Source organism: Mustelus asterias, chromosome 7, assembly GCF_964213995.1.
Source record: "Mustelus asterias chromosome 7, sMusAst1.hap1.1, whole genome shotgun sequence".
In the NCBI taxonomy this organism is placed as follows: domain Eukaryota; kingdom Metazoa; phylum Chordata; class Chondrichthyes; order Carcharhiniformes; family Triakidae; genus Mustelus; species Mustelus asterias.
In genome coordinates this window covers 3,199,687-3,224,240 of record NC_135807.1, presented here as the reverse complement: position 1 = coordinate 3,224,240, position 24,554 = coordinate 3,199,687, and the positions used below count along the sequence as shown (strand labels likewise).

The 24,554-nt window shown below is 44.1% G+C and overlaps 1 protein-coding gene and 1 non-coding gene across 2 annotated transcripts in view; one reads left to right on the top strand and one right to left on the bottom strand.

Annotated features, from left to right (window-relative positions):
• The window catches only part of lama3 (laminin, alpha 3), a 458,111-nt gene that overhangs the window by 270,208 nt on the left and 163,349 nt on the right, over positions 1-24,554 (bottom strand). Inside the window, exons 10-14 of the mRNA XM_078215598.1 lie at positions 22,402-22,533; positions 13,955-14,017; positions 10,317-10,457; positions 2,731-2,868; positions 1,223-1,357 (exon numbers count right to left, since the gene is read on the bottom strand). Coding sequence (XP_078071724.1) covers positions 1,223-1,357; positions 2,731-2,868; positions 10,317-10,457; positions 13,955-14,017; positions 22,402-22,533 — 609 coding nt within the window. The remainder of the gene's footprint in view (positions 1-1,222; positions 1,358-2,730; positions 2,869-10,316; positions 10,458-13,954; positions 14,018-22,401; positions 22,534-24,554) is intronic.
• LOC144496251 (U2 spliceosomal RNA) lies at positions 15,242-15,431 on the top strand. Its single transcript, XR_013498410.1, has one exon. It is a non-coding gene; the product is annotated as a U2 spliceosomal RNA (small nuclear RNA).

The window sequence follows — 24,554 nt, the reverse complement described above, 5'->3', positions numbered from 1 at the left end:
CTGCCAAAATGGATCACCACACACTTATCCGGGTTGAAGTCCATCTGCCACTTCTCCGCCCAGTCTTGCATTCTATCTATGTCTCGCTGCAACTTCTGACATCCCTCCAAACTATCCACAACACCACCTACCTTGGTGTCGTCAGCAAACTTACCAACCCATCCCTCCACTTCCTCATCCAGGTCATTTATGAAAATGACAAACAGCAAGGGTCCCAGAACAGATCCCTGGGGCACTCCACTGGTCACTGACCTCCATGCAGAGAAAGACCCCTCCACAGCCACTCTCTGCCTTCTGCAGGCAAGCCAGTTCTGGATCCACAAGGCAACAGCCCCTTGGATCCCATGCCCTCTCACTTTCTCAAGAAGTCTTGCATGGGGGACCTTATCGAACGCCTTGCTGAAGTCCATATAGACCACATCCACCGCTCTTCCTTCGTCAATGTGTTTGGTCACATTTTCAAAGAACTCAACCAGGCTCGTAAGGCACGACCTGCCCTTGACAAAGCCGTGCTGACTACTTAAATCCCCAGAGACCATTTAAAATGGAAAAAAATCAGCAGCTGTCAATTAGAGAAAATAGAGCCCCCACCTGCTCCTGAACTGTTTTGATTGACAGGCCACCTGGTGTTGCCTAAAAAGACTTGGCCACGTGGTTTTGCAATTTTGTACAAATGCAAATTTGGGGAAAGTGGTGGTATTGTCACCAAATTAGTAATCCAGAGACCCACGGTTATTCTCTGGGTAAAAACAGAAAATGCTGGATAAACTCAGCAGGTTTGGCAGCATCTGTGGAGAGAGAAGCCGAGTTAAAGCTCTGAATCTATATGACTCTTCTACAGATCTGGGTACCCAGGTTCAAATCTCACAGATGGTGAAATTCGGATTCAACAAAAATCTGGAATTAAAAGTCGAAAGATGATCATGAAATCACTGTCAATTGTCGTAAAAACCCATCTGGTACACTAATGTCATTTCGGGGAGGAAATCTGCTGTTCTCACCTGGTCTGGCCTATATGTGACTCCAGGTCCACAGCAATGTGGTTGACTCTTTGAAAAAAAAAGCCTGATGGAGTGATATAGCAAGCCACTCAGTTCAATGGCAATTAGGGATGGGCAATAAATGCTGGCCCAGTCGGTGACGCCCACATCCCATGAATTGATAAAAAAACACAAAACTTATAGCCTAAAATGCTTCAGTTATTAAGAAACAAAACTCTTACCTTGACAGAGTGGGAATGAGTGATATCCAGGGCGACATTGTTCACATTGATTGCCAGCAAATTCTGCCTGACAGAGGCATCTCCCAGAGTCATCACAGAGCTCAGGTAGAGTTCCAGCATTGTTACATTGACATGCTGTAAAATGTTCAGCTCACAGTTAAGACAATAAAATAAGCAACAACAGGAAATGCACATTGTAGCAAACTAATCTCTTTAACACCCATTTACTGACATGCTGACTTTAATAATCCTTCCAAGTGGACACCTTAATCCAATTTAGGAACCAGCTGGCCCTTTCCCACCTGTCAGTTTAGTGTCTTTGTACGTTTGTAAATTATTCAAAGTCAAAGTTTAAAGTGTGTATTGGAGATAGGAAGCTTGTGGTACCAAGACACAAGTAGCATAAAGTTACACAGGTTCAAAGCTATAATTTAAGGTCATTGGTAATAAAACCAAAGGGAAGATGAATGAGTTGTAGGACCAAGGGGCATGGTTTTGGGGAAGCAACAGCAAGGTAGTGCTTCAGGAGCAAGGAGCTGGATCAGAGTGGACTTGACCAATGGCACTTCAGTTCAGACTTAGTGCTCTGAAATATTCATTTTTTTAATGAGAGAATTTTTTTGTACTTGGCTCAAATCCTCAGATTAGATTTGCACAGACCAGTTACAGAATAATACCCACCCTCTCAACTCTGTGCTGCAATCTCTTTTTGAATCTTTCTGTATCTAGCCCCAGTTGTTTGGGATGTCTCAGTGAAATTGCTAATTAAGGAATAGAAATTCCTCAGTGTGTGATTTTTAATTCATTTGGTTGACATTCATTTGATTCCCTTTTAAAATAGGATAACTAAACCCCTTTATCCAGGGACCCTCTCTCACAAATTTATAACTTGAAATTTTCCAGAGCGGAAGAGTTTTGATTTCAGCATTGGGTCAAACAATGCTTTCTTTTCTAGTGCTGGTGGAATGTGCCAACTTGTATTTATTTTAACGAGGAATACATCTGCAGCTGGGTTGAAACCACAAAGACAAAGGCCATCCAGTCAATCCTGACTGATGCACCCAACAGTGATTCTTATGTTCTCCCCAATCCCACCCATGTCTGATTAAGGGATAAATATTGGTCCAGATTCCAAGGAAAGTTCCCCGGCTCTTCTTCAAAATAGTGCCATGGGGTCCCTTACTTCCAATGGAGAAGGCTGACAGGGCCTTGGTTTAATTTCTCACTCAAAAGATAGGTGTCTACTTACTGTGTTGTTATCATGCTATGGCTCAATGATTATATCATTCACACTGAGAAGTGTATATTAATCACAATGCTGATTGCCACTTATGGTCTGTTCTTTATTAGTTTTGACATGTCTCTCTCAGTTTAAATCTTCAGGAATATTAAAATTAAATCTAATCTGACAAGAGTGTGTAGGTGAAGGGTGAAATGAGATGGGTGGAATGTTGTTGTAGCTGTAACTAAATGATGTTCTCTTAGCAATCGGTGTGAATGTTACTTACGCTCGCAGAAGGGAAACCGAAAATATCCTACTGAGCACCTCTCGCAAAAGTAACCTTGAAATCCACTTCGACATAAACATTGCCCGGTGTTTGGGTCACATACTTGAGGTGTCACGCCAGCATTGTAACATTGGCATTCTAAACAAATATTGTATAATATTAAAGTGCTGCACTCTAAATCACTGAAGGTATGGCACAGTAAGCACAGAGATCTGTTACATCGTTATCTGTCATAATACTACATTGGGTACAAGGGCAGTAGACAGACTTAGACAATATGGAGTAGAATTTCTGCTTTGGGTACAGAATTGTGCTGGTGATATACAGTTCAAGCTTCCACTAAAATTAATACAGCTGGAAATGGACTTCTCACCAAAAATATGCACTATTAATCATAGTCTCCAGACCTGCACATTCAAATAAACTGAATCACTGAAAATCATAGATCATCATAGAATCCCTACAGTGCAGAAAGAGGCTATTCAGTCTATCAGGCTTGCATCGAGAACAATCTCAGGCCCGTAACCCAAAGTATTTACCCTGCTGATCTCCCTGACACTAAGGGACAATTTAGCATGGCCAATCCACCTAACCCACACTTCTTTGGACTGTGGGAGGAACCGGAGCACCCGGAGGAAACCCATGCAGACACAAGGAGAACATGCAAACTCCACACAGACGGTCACCTGAGGCTGGAATCGAACCCGGGTCCCTGGCGTGGTGAGGCAACAATGCTAACCACAATGCCAGGACTTGAAATAATTATACTGGGCTATTTGCTACTTTCTTTGGTAGATTAATCAGCTTCTTAATAAATTAATTATTTGATCAAAAAAATATATTATACAATATTCTGATTAGCACCTATGCACCTAGCAAATCAACTCAATTTGAAGAGCTTTCCCCAATCAGTGCAATTGACTGAATTTTGCAATTTTGATCAGGGGTGGGGCCAATTCTGTGGCTGGGACCTGGGCCAGAATTTCCTGACCTTTGCCTCACAGCTGGGATTCTCTGGACCTGTCGCTGTGAACAGAGATTTGGCTGAGTGCCAAATTCTCTGCTCTCATTGGCAGCGGTACGGGGTGTGCGCAAATGGAGAATTCCGGCCCTGATCAGGGAAAATGGCAGGAAACACTTGAATTAAGTGGTTTTGGGTATAACTCGTTTACATTGAGAATTCCCCCAAGCATCTGCACTGGTTCAGCCAATTCTGCCTGGATTGTGTTAAGATACTGAACAGAAGCAAATGATAACTTTGCCCCTTCTGGCATAACTGCAAGAAACTACAACATTGATACATACTTCCGAATTTCTTTCTTACCCAATAAATTGTCAAACAATGCTTCAGGAGGCAGTGTAGGTGGAGGGCAGAAACTTACGTGGTCATTGTGGAGCTGGCAGTAAGGTCCCTGTACTTCACAAGCAATGCCATTCAGGCACATGAACGTCACCCATTAACAAAGATCAACTCATTTGAATATTTTTCTGGCATGCTTGATAGATCATTGTGTGTGACAGTGTTAGGACTGGCAATTTAAAAACCAGCAACTGGTAAAGAGTGCAACCAACCCCTCCTAAGCCTGAACATACATACGAATATAAGAACAAGGAGCTGGAGTAGGCCATTCAGCTCCTCGAGCCTTTCCTGCCATTTAATAAGATTATTACTGGTCCGATAGTAACCTCAAACCTGCAACCCGCTTACTCTTGATAACCTATCACCCCTTTGCCTTCTAAGATTCTATCCACCTCCGCCTTAAAAATATCCAGACTCTGCTTCCACTGCCTTTTCAGTAATAGAGTTCCAAAGACTCATGACTTACTGAGAGAAATAGCTTCTAACATTTTCCCTACAACAGATGTTAAACTAACTGGCCTGCAGTTTCCCACTTTCTGGCTCTCTCCCTTTTGGAATAAAGGAGTTATATTTGCTATTTTCCAACCTAATGGAACCTTCCCTGAATCGAGTGAACTTTGGGAAATTAAAGACAATGCATCAATTATCTCACGAGAGAGGAAGTGTTAGGTTTTTTAGGGAACATTAAAACTGACAAAGCCCCAGGGCCTGATGGCATCTATCCTCGACTGCTCAGGGAGACGAGAGGTGAAATTGCTGGGCCTCTGACGGAAATCTTTGTCGCTTCTTTGGACACGGGTGAGGTCCCTGAGGATTGGAGGATAGCGAATGTGGTCCCGTTGTTTAAGAAGGGTAGCAGGGATAACCCAGGAAATTATAGGCCGGTGAGCTTGACGTTCGTGGTAGGGAAGTTGTTGGAGAGGATTCTTAGAGACAGGATGTATGTGCATTTAGAACGGAACAATCTCATTAGTGACAGACAGCATGGTTTTGTAAGAGGGAGGTCGTGCCTTACAAATTTGGTGGAGTTTTTTGAGGAAGTGACAAAAACGGTTGATGAAGGAAGGGCCGTGGATGTCGTCTATATGGATTTCAGTAAGGCATTTGACAAAGTCCCACATGGCAGGTTGGTTAAGAAGGTTAAGGCTCATGGGATACAAGGAGAAGTGGCTCGATGGGTGGAGAACTGGCTTGGCCATAGGAGACAGAGGGTAGTGGTCGAAGGGTCTTTTTCCGGCTGGAGGTCTGTGACCAGTGGTGTTCCGCAGGGCTCTGTACTGGGACCTCTGCTATTTGTGATATATATAAATGATTTGGAAGAAGGTGTAACTGGTGTAATCAGCAAGTTTGCGGATGACACGAAGATGGCTGGAATTGCGGATAGCGAAGAGCATTGTCGGGCAATACAGCAGGATATAGATAGGCCGGAAAATTGGGCGGAAAGGTGGCAGATGGAATTTAATCCGGATAAATGCGAAGTGATGCATTTTGGAAGAAATAATGTAGGGAGGAGTTATACAATAAATGGCAGAGTCATCAGGAGTATAGAAACACAGAGGGACCTAGGTGTGCAAGTCCACAAATCCTTGAAGGTGGCAACACAGGTGGAGAAGGTGGTGAAGAAGGCATATGGTATGCTTGCCTTTATAGGACGGGGTATAGAGTATAAAAGCTGGAGTCTGATGATGCAGCTGTATAGAACGCTGGTTAGGCCACATTTGGAGTACTGCGTCCAGTTCTGGTCGCCGCACTACCAGAAGGACGTGGAGGCATTGGAGAGAGTGCAGAGAAGGTTTACCAGGATGTTGCCTGGTATGGAGGGTCTTAGCTATGAGGAGAGATTGGGTAGACTGGGGTTGTTCTCCTTGGAAAGACGGAGAATGAGGGGAGATCTAATAGAGGTATACAAGATTATGAAGGGTATAGATAGGGTGAACAGTGGGAAGCTTTTTCCCAGGTCGGAGGTGACGATCACGAGGGGTCACGGGCTCAAGCTGAGAGGGGCGAAGTATAACTCAGACATCAGAGGGATGTTTTTTACACAGAGGGTGGTGGGGGCCTGGAATGCGCTGCCAAGTAGGGTGGTGGAGGCAGGCACGCTGACATCGTTTAAGACTTACCTGGATAGTCACATGAGCAGCCTGGGAATGGAGGGATACAAACGATTGGTCTAGTTGGACCAAGGAGCGGCACAGGCTTGGAGGGCCGAAGGGCCTGTTTCCTGTGCTGTACTGTTCTTTGTTCTTTGTTCTTTGAGACACTTCTTTTAAGATCCCAGGATGAAATCCATCAGGACCCGGGCTCTTGTGAGCCCACAGCTCCAACAATTCCATCAGTACCAATTCTTTGGTAACTGTACTTTTCCTGAGTTCCTCCCTCCCTTCCAATTCCTGGTTTATAGCTGCTTCTGGGAGGTTACTGGTATCCTCTATAGTGAAGACTGATGCAAAATACCTATTCAATTAATCCCCAGTATTCTGTGACAATATCTATATTTCAATCAATATCACTAAAAAAGATTATTGCTGTTTTTGGAAGCTTGCTGTGTGGACTGCCAAGTTTTCTACATCACAACAATGACGACAATTCAAAAAATGCTTTGGGACTTTGGGAAGTTGTGGACCACTTCTATATAAATGCAAGATATTCTCTTTTCTTTACCATATGAAGTCCTCTAATTTCAATATTTTCAACACAATTTCACACACAATTTTCATGCAGCCTAGCCACACCTGGCATTACCAGGAGACACTGAGCATTACACATATGAAAGATCTTAGGCCTTCAGTGCATCTAAAAATGTAATGGGTGTGATAAAATCTGATGTCTTATAGAAACCCTACAGTGCAGAAGGAGGCCACTCGGCCCATCGAGTCTGCACCGACCACAATCCCACCCAGGCCCCATCCCCACATATTTACCCGCTAATCCCTCTAACCTACACATCTCAGGACTCTAAGGGGCAATTTTTAACCTGGCCAATCAACCTAACCCGCACATCTTTGGACTGTGGGAGGAAACCGGAGCACCCGGAGGAAACCCACGCAGACACGAGGAGAATGTGCAAACTCCACACAGACAGTGACCCGAGCCGGGAATTGAACCCGGGACCCTGGAGCTGTGAAGCAGCAGTGCTAACCACTGTGCTACCGTGCCGCCCCCTTAGAACAGTATAAACATAATGCAAACGCTTCTCCTCATCTATGTTCAAAATTATGAAAGGCTTTGATGTGGGCAAATAAGGAGAAATGATATCCACTGGCAAGAATCTGGTAACCAGAAGACACAAATTTAAAATAATTGGCAAAAGAACCATAATTTTTCTTTACACAGTGAATTTTTATGGTCTAGAATGTGCTGCCTGAAAGGGTGGTGGAAACAGATTCAATAATAACTTTCAAAAGAGAATTGGAGACATGTTTCAAGGGCAGAAAATTGCAGGGCTGACCAGACATTTGCAGTCAGTGTTATAGAAAAGGACGATGCTAATGATTTGGTTGTTGATGCTGCAATTGTAATCCATTACACAACTATGCAGAAGCTGCCTAAAGCTATTGGAGGGGATTTTCCAGCCCTTCTCGCCAGTGGGACCTTCTGGTCCCATTGAAGTTGACCACCCATGACAGGTTGCCCGGCAGTGGAGTAGATGCGCCATGCAAATACCCATAGACTTTGGCGGGACCTAAAGATCCTGAATATTTTATTTTATTTATTATTTACTATTTATTGGTCACAAGTAGGCTTACATTAACACTGCAATGAAGTCAGTGTGAAATTCCCCTATTCACCACGGTCCAGCACCTGTTCAGGTCAATGCACCTAACCAGCACGTCTTTCAGAATGTGGGAGGAAACTAGAGTACCCGGAGGAAACCCACACAGACACGGGGAGAACATGCAAACTCCACACAGACAGTGACCCGAGGCCGCAATTGAACCCAGGTCCCTGGCGCTGTGAAGCAGCAGTGCTAACCACTGTGCTACCATATGGGTGGCATGGTGGCACAGTGGTAGCACTGCTGCCTCACAGCGCCAGGGGCCCGGGTTCAATTCCGGCCTTGGGTCACTGTCTGTGTGGAGTCTGCACGTTCTTCTCGTGTCTGCGTGGGTTTCCTCCGGGTGCTCCGGTTTCCTCCCACAGTCCAAAGATGTACGGGTTAGGTGGACTGGCCATGCTAAATTGACCCTTAGTGTCAGAGGAATTAGTAGGATAAATATGTGGTTTTACGGGAATAGGGCCTGGGGTAGGATTGTGGTTGGTGCAGACTCGATGGGCCGAATGGCCTCCTTCTGCACTGTAGGATTCTATGGATTCTGCCGACTGACAATGAATCGTCACATGCTCGGTGGGAAAACTCACTGCAGGGGAGGGGTTGGAAAATTCGAGCCGTTATTTCAATTAATTATCTGTACAACTGAGATTTACTACATGTGTTCAAAATAATGAAGGCTTCAATAAGAGTGAATAAGGGGAAGGTGTTTCCACTGGCAAGAGCATCCGTAACCAGACACAGATTTAAAGTAATTGGCAAATAATCCAGAGAGGAAATTAGAAGATTTTTCTACGTGGTGAGTTGTGCTGGAATGCACTGGCTGAAAGGGCAGATTTAATACTAAGTTTCAAAGGAAATTGGATACATACCTGAAAAGGAAAAATGCAACAGCATGGAAAAAGCACACAGGGAGTGGGATTAACTGGATAGCTCTTTCACCAAAGTGGTTTGGGTATGATAAACCAAATCCACCCCTGCTGTACTGTATCATTGTATGAAATGTATCCAGTTCCTTTATTACATCAGTAATAATTAACCTCAAATCATGGACAGTCAGAAGGGCTGATTTAAACATTTTACATTTCGAAGAATATCATCAGCACTGTACTGACATTTCAAACAAAATCCTTCAGTAGAACGGCAATTTGTCAGTTCATTTCGTGGATGCTGCCTGATTTTGAGTGTTCCCAGCATTTTCTATTTTGATTTTGGATTTCCAATCATTGTCTTCAATTTTTGGTAAATCAATGAACCCACACCAACAATTAACTGATGCCTCAGTTACAGCCAATAGTCTTTCCCATTTTACCCCATTAAAACCTGTAATCATTTTTTAAAAAACTAGCCTAAAAATTTCAATCTTTGCATCAAGAAAATTGTTGCAAAATCTCAAGCCTTTCCTCAGAACTACAGCATTTCATTCTCAGTAACATCTAAAGTTTAAAGTTTATTTATTAGTGTCACATGTAGGCTTACATTAACACTGCAATGAAGTTATTGTGAAAATCCCTTAGTCGCCACACTCCGGCGCCTGTTCGGGTACACTGAGGGGGAATTTACCATGGCCAATGCACCTAACCAGCGCGTCTTTCAGACTGTGAGAGGAAACCGGAGCACCCGGAGGAAACCCACACAGACACGGGGAGAACGTGCAAACTCCACACAGACAGTGACCCAAGGCCGGAATCAAACCCGAGTCCCTGGCGCTGTGCCACCGTGCCACCCACTATATAACATATACAACATCTTGGTAAATCTGTGCTGAATATTTGTTATGATTTTAATGTTTCTTCTATAATGGGAACCCAGACTTGCACGCACTATGCCACTATGATTTGTACAAATAGATGAGGACCTCCCACCCTTGTATCAATGCCTCTATTTACAACTCCCAAATAAATCAACACACGATTGGAACACGGTGCCAATGAATTCAGTGTTTCGTATTGCTTAGCTTAATAAAATTTGACATGCCAGGAGGCTCAACATGAAATTAATAAAAATATATCAAAAACTTCAACGTTGAATTCTCTGACCCATTGGAGAAAGATTGGACTGTGATCATCTGAAATAGAAACAGGAGGAGGCCATTCAACCCATCGAATCTGTTCCACCATTCACTTTGATCTTGGCTATCTTTATCTGAACTCTATTTGGGTCTATAACCCTAAATACTTTTACATAATTAAAATCTACTAATCACAGTTTTAGCATTGTTAATTGATCCCCAGCTACAACCACTTTGTACGGGAGAGACTTCCACTTTTCCACTATTTAAGTAATGGAATGTTTCCTGCCATCACTCCTGAATAGCCCAGCTTGAATTTTAAGGATATATCCCCTTGTTCTGGACTCTCTCCCGAGAGGAAATAGTTTCTCTTGATCTGCTAAAAGCTATCTAAACAGCTGACATAACTACTTTGCAACTTAAATTTTGGTTCTGTAGATACTTACGTTGACAATAATTTCCAAAGTATCCTGTGGCACAGTGAGTACAGTAAGGACCTGCATAGTTTGGTTTGCAATCACAACGCAGAGTGTAAGGATCCAAGTAACAGGTGTTTGTTACTGTGCCCTGCACATTGCATTTACAATCTGTATAGAGCAAAAACAAGTGACTGAAAAATCAATACTTCAATTCTAAAGCAAACCTGCCTTTTAGAGTACATTGACATTTTTCACTCCAATGCTGTTTACACCATTCATTCTGCCTTATAGTCTTTAACAGCATTGTGCCACAATGTTTTGTTGATGCTGTTGATCACTGCAGGTTTTGGACTTTCAAGTTCAGTTATGCTAGTTTGATAACAAATGGTTTCATGGTTGGGTTTTCACACACAATAAGCTCCTAATCTCCATCAGTTATCTAAAGAAAAACATTTTTAGTTTTGGCTATCCTCGAAATGTTCTCTTTGTTTTTACCCCTTTTGTTTCCCTGCAGCTTAGTTGTTGAGCAGGTGACACGCTCTTGACCTTCAGCAATGTCATTGTTAGCTTTGCCACATGAGTGCAGTATAGTGATCATTTCCCCACTGGGAACCCATTTCCTGTCTCAGATGTGGGTAAGCTGACATGTTCACAATACAGCAGAGCTACAAACTAGCTACAGTAGAGGGGTGAAATTCTAACCTCATGGTATGGTGTTACTATAAATCATTTTACATAACTCATGAGTTTGGGGAGATGGTGGCATAGTGATACTGTCAATAGACTAATGCTCTAGGGGCATGGGTTCAAATCCCACCATGGCAACTGGTAGAATTTAAATTCAATTAATAAAAAATCTGGAACTGAAAGTTAGTCACAGTAATGGTGACCATGAAATTATCACTGATTGTTGTAAAATTCCACCTGGTTCACTCATGTCCTTGAGGGAAGGAAATTCACCATCTTTACCTGGTCAGAGCTGGATCCACAGCAATGTGATCTGAACTGCCCTCTGAAATAGCCTAGCAGACCACTCAGTTCAAGGCAATTAGAGTCATAGAGTCATACAGTATAGAAGAGGCCCTTCTGTCCATCAAGTCTGCACCAACAAACCTACACTAAATCTACACTCCTCCCACTTTCCAACACTTGGCCCATGGCCTTGAATGTTATGGCAAGTGCTCATCCATGTACGTTTTAAAGGTTGTGAGATTTCCTGCCTCTACTACCCTCCCAGGCAGTGCATTCCAGACTCCCACCACCCTCTGGGTGAAAAATGTTTTCCTCAAATCCCCTCTAAACCTCCTGCCCCTCACATTAAAATTATTCCCTCTTGTTATTGATCCTTCAAGTACCCGGATCTGGACCTTAAGTGCTGTAAACTGCAGGGCTGTCGGCCGTGTGCAGGAAGATGGGATTAGAAAGGACACCTGGGTATCTTTGAGTTAGCACGGACAAGATGGACCAAATGGCCCTTTCTGTGCTGTATCATTTCTATGGTTCAGCTAAGGGGAACAGCTGCTTCCTATCTACCCTATTCATACCCCTCATAATCAGCAACAAATGCTGACCTTTGGGCAGTGCGGTGGCACATTGGTGAGCACTGCTGCCAAGGACCTGGGTTCAATTCCCAGCCTTGGGTCACTGTCTGTGTGAAGTTTGCATGTTCTCCCCGTGTCTGCGTGGGTTTCCTCCGGGTGCTCCGGTTTCCTCCCACAGTCCAAAGATGTGCGGGTTAGGTGGATTGGCCGTGCAAAATTGTCCCTTAGTATCAGGGGGACTAGCTAGGATAAATGCATGGGGTTATGGAGATAGGGCCTGAGTGGGATTGTGGTCGGTGCAGACACGATAGGCTGAATGGCCTCATTCTACACTGGAGGGATTCTATGATTCTATGCCAGTGACATCCACATCGTATGAAATAATTTTTTTTTAAAATGTTCAATGTTGGTTAAAATTTCACGAGCAGAATTTGTTGCAAAATACTTTTTTCACCTACTAAATTACAGAATTGTTTCCATCCGGATGCTTTCAGATTGTTATTTGAAGAAATCTGGCACACAAAAAATCATAACTTTGTTTCCTTGATAAGAATTCTTTCTTAACAGCAGAATATTAGAGGTGTTTTTTGCAGCACTAGGTGTTAATTATTTTCCTTCAATTAAGAGCTGTCATCATTTTATTCATAAATAACATTTCATTTTGGATCTCTCGATTTCAAAGTAATCTTCAGCATCTTGAACATTCACATTAACTGTTACTGGGGATAATTTGGCACAGTAAAGAATGACCCGTTGATATAATCAGGTCCATAGGGATGAACTTCCAGCCCCCAAATGTCAGGGACAGCGGTGGATGTGACCGAAAAATTACAAGGCCGGCCATATATTGGTTTCCTAATCTTTTTGTCTGGTGCAGGTTCAGGCTCAGGAAGGTCTCCGCCCCCAAAAGGTAGACAGGCAATTAAGCTCATTAACAGCATTGTCAACCAGGGATGAAGAAGGCTGATTGGGGCAGATTAACTGTCAGGAGCCAGGCAGTGTTGCAAGTATAAGGATAGCGGTCTTATTAGTGTGTGTTTCTATGAGAAGATTTGGTGAACTAATCTGAAGATGTCTGCCTCCAGAGAGGGAGACTCCTGGCATGGTCACATGATTACAGAAAACCTGAGGTGTCAATTAGACACCTACATTTCAAAACCTAACAAGCACCTACCGAGGAGCAGGCTGGTGTGCCAGCATTCCAGGTTGCTCTGCAGGCTTTCCTGCCTACCTGGGTTGAGCTACAGTCAAACATTATCCTGCAGCAAGACTCTTTCCCGTTCCTTCTCTCCACCATTACCCCCCTCACCCCTCACCAACAACCGCTGCCACAATGGTGGCCTGGCTGCCTTTTTAAAAATTAAAGTGTTAACAATAAGTTGCTGAAAGAGCAACCTCGATGTTGAAGTGCCTTCTCAATTACTTACCTTTTACTTCAGCTGGATGTGGCTCTGAAGCTGGAAGGCTTCTGATTTATCCTCCAGCTTCAAGAGCCCATCTACCACTCATAATCGGACAAGGAACCTGCCTCCATGCCAACTAAGGGAACACCACAGTAACGCTTCCAATGAGTGACCTTTCCCCCCAGAGGCATATTTGGGAGCTGAAATTTAAAATAGGGAGATGGGGGCATACTGGTAATGTTACGGGAATAGTAACCCAGAAGTCAGGCTAATGCTCTGGGGTCATGAGTACACAGCAATGTGGTTGACTTTTAACTGCCCATCGAAATGGTAAAGTGAGCCATTCAGTTCAAGGGCAATTAGGGCTGAACAACAAATGCTGGCCTTGCCAGAGATGCCAACATCCCATGAAAGAATAAATTTACAATCCTGGTTCCTGCTTCCCACCCCAGAAGCAAAACTTCAGCCCACCATATCTTTGTTAGAATGTAATTTATATTTGAAAGGAGTTGGCAGAAATTGATGAAATATATATTTTATCATTTAGTTCTTTAATTATCGAGTCATATTGTGATGTCACTCTCAGCTGCACCATTGCACAATCATAGTAAAGATGCTCTCTGGCAGCCTCTAGATTAAAGAGCCAGCCTTGACACAATATCAACCAAATCCTCAGTAGCCCTTGGGGGCATCATGCCCAATGTAAATTCTAAATGCTTACTTTGGAAATCTCCAGCCGATGGGTTTACTGTTACCGGATGAGGGGTCGAGTAAACAGGAACAACTAGAAGAAAACATGCTCACAGTTAAAACCACCATTTCAACACGATATGAAATTAATTCTCTCTTTTATAAGTGTTAAGAGTTTTTATTCCAAGGAAGGAATTCATTCTTCTTTTCAAGTTTGATCACTTATTTCCCCCTCTCTCTGCACGTGTCAATATGTAGAAACATAGAAAAACTACAGCACAAACAGGCCCTTCGGCCCACATGTTGCGACGAACACATCCCTACCTTCTAGACCTACCTATAACCCACCATCCTATTAAGCTCCATGTACTCATCCAGGAGTCTCTTAAAAGACCCTATTGAGTTCGCCTCCACCACCACTGACGGCAGCCGATTCCACTCGCCCACCACCCTCTGTGTGAAAAACTTACCCCTAACATCTCCCCTGTACCTACCCCCCAGCACCCTAAACCTGTGTCCTCTCGTAGCAGACATTTCCACCCTGGGAAAAAGCCTCTGAGAGTCCATCCGATCAATGCCTCTCAACATCTTATACACCTCTATTAGGTCTCCTCTCATCCTTCGTCTCTCCAAGGAGAAAAGACCGAGCTCCCTCAGCCTATCCTCATAAGGCATGCCACTCAATCTAGGCAACATCCTTGTAAATCTCCTCTGCACCCTTTCAATCTTTTCCACATCCTTCCTATAGTGAGGCAACCAGAACTGAGCACAGTACTCCAAGTGGGGTCTGACAAGGGTCTTATATAGCTGCATCACTGTCCCCGGACTCCTAAACTCAATCCCTCGATTGATAAAGGCCAGCACACCATACGCCTTCTTAACCACCTCCTCCACCTGCGGGGCCGATTTTAGAGTCCTATGGACCCGGACCCCAAGGTCCTTCTGATCCTCTACAGTACTAAGAGTCTTTCCCTTTATATTGTACTCCTTCATCCCATTTGACCTACCAAAATGGACCACGACGCATTTATCTGGGTTGAAGTCCATCTGCCACTTGTCCGCCCAGTCTTGCATCCTATCTATGTCCCTCTGTAACTTCTGACATCCCTCCAGACTATCCACAACCCCACCAACCTTCGTGTCGTCGGCAAACTTACCAACCCATCCCTCCGCTTCCTCATCCAGGTCATGTACTAGAATACAGTTCTGAAAGGTGCCATGGTATTATATCCTTAAGGTGTGGTGTCCAGAACTGGTTGAGTACTGGAGGGATGATCTTACCAGGGCTTTGTATTGGTGAAACTTGACTTCTACCCACTTGTATTCTCGGCCTTTTGGCTAAGATCAAGTGTAGTATCGACATGCTGTACTTGGTTGAAGTCATTAGGTTACATTTTAGTTTCATTTGAAGCAATCTTTAAAAGTGGCATCTCGGCCTTTTGGCTCAGATGCAAATGAGATCAAGTCTTGGAGAAGGTGCAATGCCATCTCCATTCAGCTTGGATCATGTAGATCAAGCCCAAGACAGGAGGTGAGAGCCCTGTCTTGCCAGCTTGGATTGGGAATGTCTCACTTGTTGAGACTCTGAATTGGACTTGATTTGATTGAATTGGATAAAGATATTTTAAAAACTTGTATTATATTCTGCTTCTCGACCTCCTGGCTAAGATCAAGCCCAAGATGGGATCCAATGCCTTATCTTGTCAGCTTGGATCTTGTCTCTCTTGTGGGAACCATAAATTAGATTCAATTGGATTTTGAATTTGGTGTTTTGGAGCAAGCAAGGAATGGATCTGGGTTTGCCTGATCCACTCTGAACATTGGCTTTGTAACTTAAAGATGGAGAAAACTATTAAAAAAATGTTTTATTCTCTTCCTCTAAGTGCTTTTTCATGACTTATTGATCTATGCACCTGGACCCCAAAGTCTCTGCATGCCAGACTACAGTTCCATCTCTTCCAAAAGGCTGTCTGAATCGTACACCACAGGAGACCAGTTTTTTTATATTCGTTAACAGATGTGGGCATTGCTGGCTAGACTAGCATTTATCTCTAATTGTCCTATAGGAGGTGGTGGTAAGTTAAATTTTGAACCACTGCATTCCATGTGGTGTAGTTATCTGTTTATATCTGTATAATCTGCCATTTCATTGTGCCCCGTAACTATCTCCCCAGATCCATTTTCTAAGGGGCCTTTGTTCACTTCAACCTCTTTCTTAATTTCCATATATTTAAAGAAGCTCCTCTTGTCAGTTTTTATATTCCTCGTGAGTTTGCTCTCATAGTTTATTTTCTCTCTTTTTATTATCTTTTTAGTTTTCCTTTGAAGGATGAAGGAAAATTAAGGATAGAAATGGCAGGATTTGGGAACCATGGATGACAAGGGAAATTGTAAGCTTAGTCAAAAGGAAGCATACAATAGATCTAGGCATCTCAAAACTGATGAAGCCCTTGAGGAGTATAGTGAAAGTAAGAAGGAACTTAAACATGGAATTAGGAGGGCTAAAGGGGGCCATGAAATGTCTTTAGCAAACAGGGTCCAGAAGAATCCCAAGGCTTTTCATACATGTATTAGGAGCAAGAGGGTAGCAAGAGAAAGAATAGGCGCACTAAAGGAGAATGGAGGGAAGTTATGCGTGGACCCACAGAAAGTGGGTGAAATCCTTATTGAGTACTTTGTATCAGTATTCACCAAGGAGAAGGACATGATGGATGTTGAGGCCAGGGACAGGGGTGTGAATACTCAAGGGAATGTCAATATATCGAAGGGGAAGTGTTGAGTACCCTAAATTACATTAAGGTAGACAAGAGGGGAGGCGATGGCCAAGTGGTATTAATCCAGAAACTCAGCTAATATTCTGGGGACCCGAGTTCAAATCCTGCCATAGCAGGTGGTAGAATTTGAATTCAGTAAAGAAATCTGGAATTAAGAATCTACTGATGACTATGAAACCATTGTCGATTGTTGGATAAACCCATCTGGTTCACTAATGCCCTTTAGAGAAGGAAATCTGCTGTCCTTACCCGGTCTGGCCTACATGTGACTCCAGAGCCACAGCAATGTGGTTGACTCTTAACTGCCGTCAGGCAACTAGGGATGGGCAATAAATGCTGGCCCAGCCAGCGACTCCAATGTCCCACAAATGAATAAAACAAAAGTCCCTGGGCTGGATGGGATCTATCCCAGGTTACTGCGGGAGGCAAGGGAAGAAATAGCTGGAGCCTTAACAGATATCTTCACATCCTCTTTGACCACAGGTCACAGAGGACTGGATAATAGCCAATGTTGTTCCCTTGTTTAAGGAAGGAAGCAGGGTAATCCACAAAATTATAGGCTGGTAAGCCTGACATCTGTGGTGGGTAAGCTTTTGGAGAAGATACTGAGGGACAGGATATATGCACATTTGGAAGAAAATGGACTAGTTAGTGACAGGCAGAATGGTTTTGTACGGGGAAGGTCATGTCTCACCAACTTGATTGAGTTTTTTGAAGAGGTGACAAAGAAAATTGATGAGGGAAGGGCTGTGGATGTAGAACAAAGAACAAAGAAAAGTACAGCACAGGAACAGGCCCTTCAGCCCTCCAAGCCTGCACTGATCATGCTGCCCGACTGAACTAAAATCTCCTGCCCTTCCGGGGACCGTATCCCTCTATTCCCATCCTATTCATGTATTTGTCAAGACGCCCCTTAAAAGTCACTACCATATCCGCTTCCACTACCTCCCCTGGCAACGAGTTCCAGGCACCCACTACACACTGTGTAAAAAATCTGCCTCGTACATCTCCTTTAAACCTTGCCCCTCGCACCTTAAACCTGTGCCCCCTAGTAATTGATTTTTCCACCCTGGGAAAAAGCTTCTGACTATCCACTCTGTCCATGTCCCTCATAATCTTGTCTTCTATCAGGTCGCTCCTCAACCTCCATCGCTCCAGCGAGAACAAATCAAGTTTCTCCAACCTCTCCTCATAGCTAATGCCCTCCATACCAGGTAACATCCTGGTAAATCTTTTCTGTACCCTCTCCAAAGCCTCCACATCCTTCTGATAGTGTGGCGACCAGAATTGAACATTATATTCCAAGTGCGGCCTAACTAAGGTTCTATAAAGCTGCAATATGACTTGCCAATTTTTAAACTCAATACCTCGGCCGATGAAGGCAAGCATGCCGTATGCCTTCTTTACTACCTTCTCCACCTGCATTGCCACTTTCAGTGACCTGTGTACCTGTACAGCCAGATCCCTCTGCCTATCAATACTCTTAAGAGTTCTGCTATTTACTGTATATTTCCGATCTGTATTAGACCTTGCAAAATGCATTACCTCACATTAGTCCGGATTACACTCCATCTGCCACCTCTCCGCCCAAGTCTGTCTCCAACTGATCTATATCCTGCTGTATCCTCTGATGGTCCTCATCGCTATCCGCAAATCCACCATGTAGTTTATATGGACTTTAATAAGGTGTTTGACAAGGTCCCACATGGCAGACTGATACAAAAACTAAAATCACATGGGATTTGGGGTGGGCTGGCTGGATGGATACAGAACCGGCTCGGTTATAGAAGACAGAGAGTAGCGGTGGAAGGGTATTTTTCAGAATGGAGATCTGTAGCTAGTGGTGTTCCGCAGGGATCAGTGCTGGGACCTCTGTTGTTTGTAGTAAATATAAATGATCTGGAGGAAAATATGGGGGGTCTGATTAGTAAGTTTGCAGATGACATGAAGATTGGTGGAGTTGCTAATAGTGTGGAGATTGTCAGAGGATACAACAGGATAGAGATAGAAACACAGAAAAACTACAGCGCAAACAGGCCCTTCGGCCCACAAGTTGTGCCGAACACATCCCTACCTTCTAGACCTACCTATAACCCTCCATCCTATTAAGCTCCATGTACTCATCCAGGAGTCTCTTAAAAGACCCTATTGAGTTCGCCTCCACCACCACTGACGGCAGTCGATTCCACTTGCCCACCACCCTCTGTGTGAAAAACCCACCCCTAACATCTCCCCTGTACCTACCCCCCAGCACCCTAAACCTGTGTCCTCTCGTAGCAGACATTTCCACCCTGGGAAAAAGCCTCTGAGAGTCCACCTGATCTATACCTCTCAACATCTTATACACCTCTATTAGGTCTCCTCTCATCCTTCGTCTCTCCAAGGAGAAAAGACCGAGCTCCCTCAGCCTATCCTCATAAGGCATGTCACTCAATCCAGGCAACATCCTTGTAAATCTCCTCTGCACCCTTTCAATCTTTTCCACATCCTTCCTATAGTGAGGCAACCAGAACTGAGCACAGTACTCCAAGTGGGGTCTGACGAGGGTCTTATATAGCTGCATCATTATCCCCGGACTCCTAAACTCAATCCCTCGATTGATAAAGGCCAGCACACCATACGCCTTCTTAACCACCTCCTCCACCTGCGGGGCCGATTTTAGAGTCCTATGGACCCGGACCCCAAGGTCCTTCTGATCCTCTACAGTACTAAGAGTCTTTCCCTTTATATTGTACTCCTTCATCCCATTTGACCTACCAAAATGGACCACGATGCATTTATCTGGGTTGATGTCCATCTGCCACTTGTCCGCCCAGTCTTGCATCCTATCTATGTCCCTCTGTAACTTCTGACATCCCTCCAGACTATCCACAATCCCACCAACCTTCGTGTCATCGGCAAACTTACCAACCCATCCCTCCGCTTCCTCATCCAGGTCATTTATGAAAATGACAAACAGTAAGGGTCCCAGAACAGATCCCTGGGGCACACCACTGGTGACCGACCTCCATTTAGAAAAAGACCCATCTATACCCACTCTCTGCCTCCTTTGGGCAAGCCAGTTCTGGATCCACCGGGCAGCAGCCCCTTGGATCCCATGCCCTCTCACTTTTTCTAGAAGCCTTGCATGGGGGACCTTATCGAACGCCTTGCTAAAATCCATATAAACCACATCTACTGCCTTCCCTTCGTCAATGTGTTTAGCCACATTTTCGAAGAACTCCACCAGGCTCGTAAGGCACGATCTGCCCTTGACAAAGCCATGCTGAGTATTCTTGAGCATACTAAACCTCTCTAAATGCTCATATATCCTGTCCCTCAGGATCTCTCCATCAGTTTACCAACCACTGAGGTTAGACTCACTGGTCGGTAATTACCTGGGCTATCCCTATTCCCCTTCTTGAAAATAGGAACCACATCCGCAATCCTCCAATCCTCTGGCACCTCTCCCGTCTCCATCGACGACGCAAAGATCATCGCCAGAGGCTCTGCAATCTCTTCCCTCGCCTCCCACAGTAACCTGGGGTACATCCCATCCGGACCCGGCGACTTGTCTATCTTGATGCCATTCAAAGATTCCAGCACAACCTCTTTGTTAAAGTCCACATACTCAATCCTTTCAGTCCACCGCACGCCCGCAGTACATCCACCCAGTTCCTTCTCCTCTGTGAAAACCGAGGCAAAATACTCATTGAGCACCTCTGCCATTTCTACTGGTTCCGTACAGACTTTCCCGCCTTCACCTTTTATAGGCCCTATTCCGTCACGTCTCATCCTTTTACTCTTCACATATTTATAGAACGCCTTAGGGTTCTCCTTAATCCTACCTGCCAGGGCCTTCTCGTGACCCCTTCTGGCTCTCCTAATTTCCTTCTTTACTCCCTTCCCACAAGCCGTATACTCTTCTAAATCCCTATCTTCGCCAAGCTCTTTGAGCCTTTTGTATGCTTTCCTTTTCTTGTCGACTAGGTCCCGCACAGCTTTCGTGCACCACGGTTCCTTTAACCGACCAACACCTCCCTGTCTGCTCGGAACGTTGTCCTGTAGAACTCTAGACAGACATTCCTTGAAAAACTGCCACCTCTCTTCAGTACATTTCCCCGAGAATACCTCCTTCCAATTTACTCCTCTAATTTGCTGTCTAATGTCTTCATATTTCCCCATACTCCATATAAACACTTTCCTAGCTTGCCTGATCCACTCTTTTTCCAATGCAAGCCTAAAGGAGATAGAGTTATGATTGGAGATAGATTGGAGACTTGGGCACAGAAATGACAGATGGAGTTTAATCTGGACAAATGAGTGCTGATGCATTTTGGAGGATCAAATTTGGTGTGAATTATACTGTAAATGGCAGAACTCTTAGGAACATTAACATACAGAGGGATTAGTGCGTGCAGGTCCACAGTTCCCTAAAGTGGCAACAGAGGTGGCTCAGGTGATTAAAAAAGCGTATGGCATGCTTGCCTTCATCAGCCAGGGCACTGAGTACAAGAGTTGGGAAATCATGTTGCAGCTATTTAAAACCTTGGTTAGGCTGCATTTGGAGTATTGCGTGCAGTTCTGGTCACCACACTAGCAGAAGGACATGGAAGCTTTGGAGAGAGTGCAAAGAAGGTTCACCAGGATGTTGCCTGGTCTCAAGGGTGTTGGCTACGAGGAGAGGTTGAATAAACTAAGATTGTTTTCACTGGAAAGATGGAGGCTGAGGGGAAACCTAATAGAGGTCTACAAAATTATAAGAGGCATAGACTGGGTGGATAGTCAGAGGCTTTTTCCAAGGGTGGAAGTGATAATTACAAGGGGGCACAGGTTCAAGGTGAGAGAGGGAAAGTTTAAGGGAAGTGTGTGGGGGAAGTTTTTCACGCAGAGAGTGGTGGGTGCCTGGAACGCGCTGCCAGAGGAGGTGGCGGAAGCAGGCACATTAACAACATTTAAGAGGCATCTGGATGAATACATGAATAGGGAGGGAATAGAGGGATACAACCCGAGTAAGGGCAGAAGGTTTCTTTTAGTTTAGTTAGAGCATCATGTACAGCACAGGCTTGGAGGGCCGAAGGGCCTGTTCCTGTGCTGTACTTTTCTTTGTTCTTCAGGGCTATCACTGACTTTTGTCTCCTTATTTGAATTTTCTTTCAACTTAATACTCTCCTTAACTTCCTTGGTTAGCCATGGTTGGTTTATCCCTCTCTTAGAATCTTCCCTCTTTACTGGGATATATTTTTGCTGAGCATCATGAATGATCTCCTTAAATGTCTGTCACTGCTTACTTACTGTCTTTCCTGCTAAGCTATTCACCCAGCCCTCTTTAGCTAACTCTATCCTCATTTTCTTATAATTCCCTTTATTTAAGTTTAACACAGTTGTTTCCGACCCAGGTTTCTCACTCTATCAAACTGAATATTAAATTCTACCATGTTATGATCATTACTTCCCAGGAGATCTTTTACTGAGGTCGTCACATTACTATGAGGATCATGGCCAGTGTGAATTTCAGCTTCCAAAATGTAAGTGGGCACAACATACTTAAATCAGAGATCAGATCATCATCTCTGGATTACAGATGTCAAATTCTCCAACTGGAATCACAAAATATTAGATTGCTCATGTTGCAGCTTGCTGGGGACTGAGCAAAAGAGCATTTAGCCATGTCTATGAACAAGTTGAATTCTTAAAGACAGATGGATAAAGCTGTAATACATACAAAGACACTGAGGGAAGTTGTAGTATCCATGGGAACATCTATTGCAGTGTTCACCGCTGAACTGAGGTTTGCAGCGACACAAACCTGTTGTTCCGTCACATCCGTCTGTGAATTCAGGATTACACCTGCAGGCTGAAGGGAATAAGAAGCATTTATTCATAAATCAAATTTAGAACTCTCATCCATGTGTTCAGATCTCTCAGAAAATGCCGAAGTACTCAGCAGATCAGGCAGCATCTATGGAGCAAAAATTAACAGAATTAACCAGTCTGACAAAAGGCCACTGACCTGAACTGTTAACTCTGGGCCTTATGTTAACTCTAGAATCTTATGAGCCAGGACAGTTAGTATGATTTTGCAAACCCAGGCAGTATGGTGGGGGTTACACGTAGTGTGACATGAACCCAAGATCCCAGTTGAGGCCATCCTCATGCATGCGGAACTTGGCTATCAGTTTCTGCTCAGCGATTCTGCATTGTTGTGTGTCTTGAAGGCTGCCTTGGAGAACACTTACCCCAGGTAAGCATCCTACTAACTGTCCTGGCTTGAGACAATTCACCTCTGTAACTTGTGATTAAACCTTTCTCCACTCGCATTGTCTGTATCTATAAAGACTTGATTACCTGGCATTCCAACCATTATCTTGCAATTGAATCTCTGTCTATATATGCTCTGTTTGTGAACCCAATCCTCCACTCTCCTGATGAAGGAGCAGTGCTCCGAAAGCTCATAATACCAAATAAACCTGTTGGACTTTAACCTGATGTTGTGAAACTTCTTACTGTAACTTATTCAAGTTAAACATTTAATACATGTTTCACAATTTATTTAGAGGAAATGTGCAGCTTTTTTTATTCTCTCAATGGGATGTGGGAGTCACTGGCAAGGTCAACATTTGTTGCCCTTGAACTGAGTGTCTCGCTCGGGCATTTCAGAGGGCAGTTAAGAGCCAACCACATTGCTGTGGCTCTGGAGTCACATGTAGGCCAGACCAGGTAAGGACGGCAGATTTCCTTCCCTAAAGGACATTAGTGAACCAGATGGATGTTTACAACAATCGACATTGGTTTCATGGTCAACATTAGACTCTTAATTCCAGATTTCAATTGAATTCAAATCCCACATTAACCTGGGTCTCTGGATTACTCATCTTTTTGGAGCAGCTTGTGGTACAGCCACTAGGGAACAGGCAATTCTGGATTTGGTGATGTGTAATGAGGCAGACATGATAAGGGAGCTTAAAGGAGTTTGTGTCGGTGCAGACTCGATGGGCTGAAGGGCCTATTCTGCACTGTATGATTCTATGATTCTAAGGTGAATGAACCCTTAAGAGGCAATGACCATAATACAATAAAGTTCACCCTGCTGTTTGAGAGGGAGAAGCTGGAATCAGATATAACGGTATTACAGTTGAGTAAAGATAACTACAGAGGCATGAGGGAGGAGCTGGCCAGAGTTGATTGGGAGAGGGGCCTAGCAGGAAAGACAGTGGAACAGCAATGGCAGGAGTTTCTGGAAGTAATTCAGGAGTTTTCACTGGTGGGTGAAACTAGAACTAGGGGGCATGACCTCAAAATAAGCGGGAGCAGATTTAGGACTGAGTTGAGAAGGAACAATTCCTATGTGTGGAGTTTGCACATTCTTCCTGTGTCTGCGTGGGTTTTCTCCGGGTGCTCCGGTTTCCTCCCACAGTCCAAAGATGTTTGGGTTAGGTGGATTGGCTATGCTAATTTGCCCTTTCGTGTCAGGGGAACTAGCTAGGGTAAATGCCTGGGGTTATGGGGATAGGGCCTGGGTGGGATTGTGGTTGGTGCAGACTCGATGGGCCAAATGGTCTCCTTCTGCACTGTAGGATTTTATGATTTCTATAATTTCTCTGTCCATGAGGGAAGCGCCAGAAGACTGGAGGACTGCGAATGTGATTCCACTTTTCAAGAAAGATGGTGGAGTTGAACCAAGAAATTACAGACCGGTGAATCTCACGTCAATGGTAGGGAAACTATTGGAGAAAATTCTGAAGGAGAGGATTAACAGCCACTTCGAAAGGCATGAATTAATTAGGGATAGTCAGCGTGGCTTTGACAGAGGGAGGTCATGGCTAACAAATATATAGAATTTTTCAAAAATATGACCAAATGTGTGGATAAGGGAAG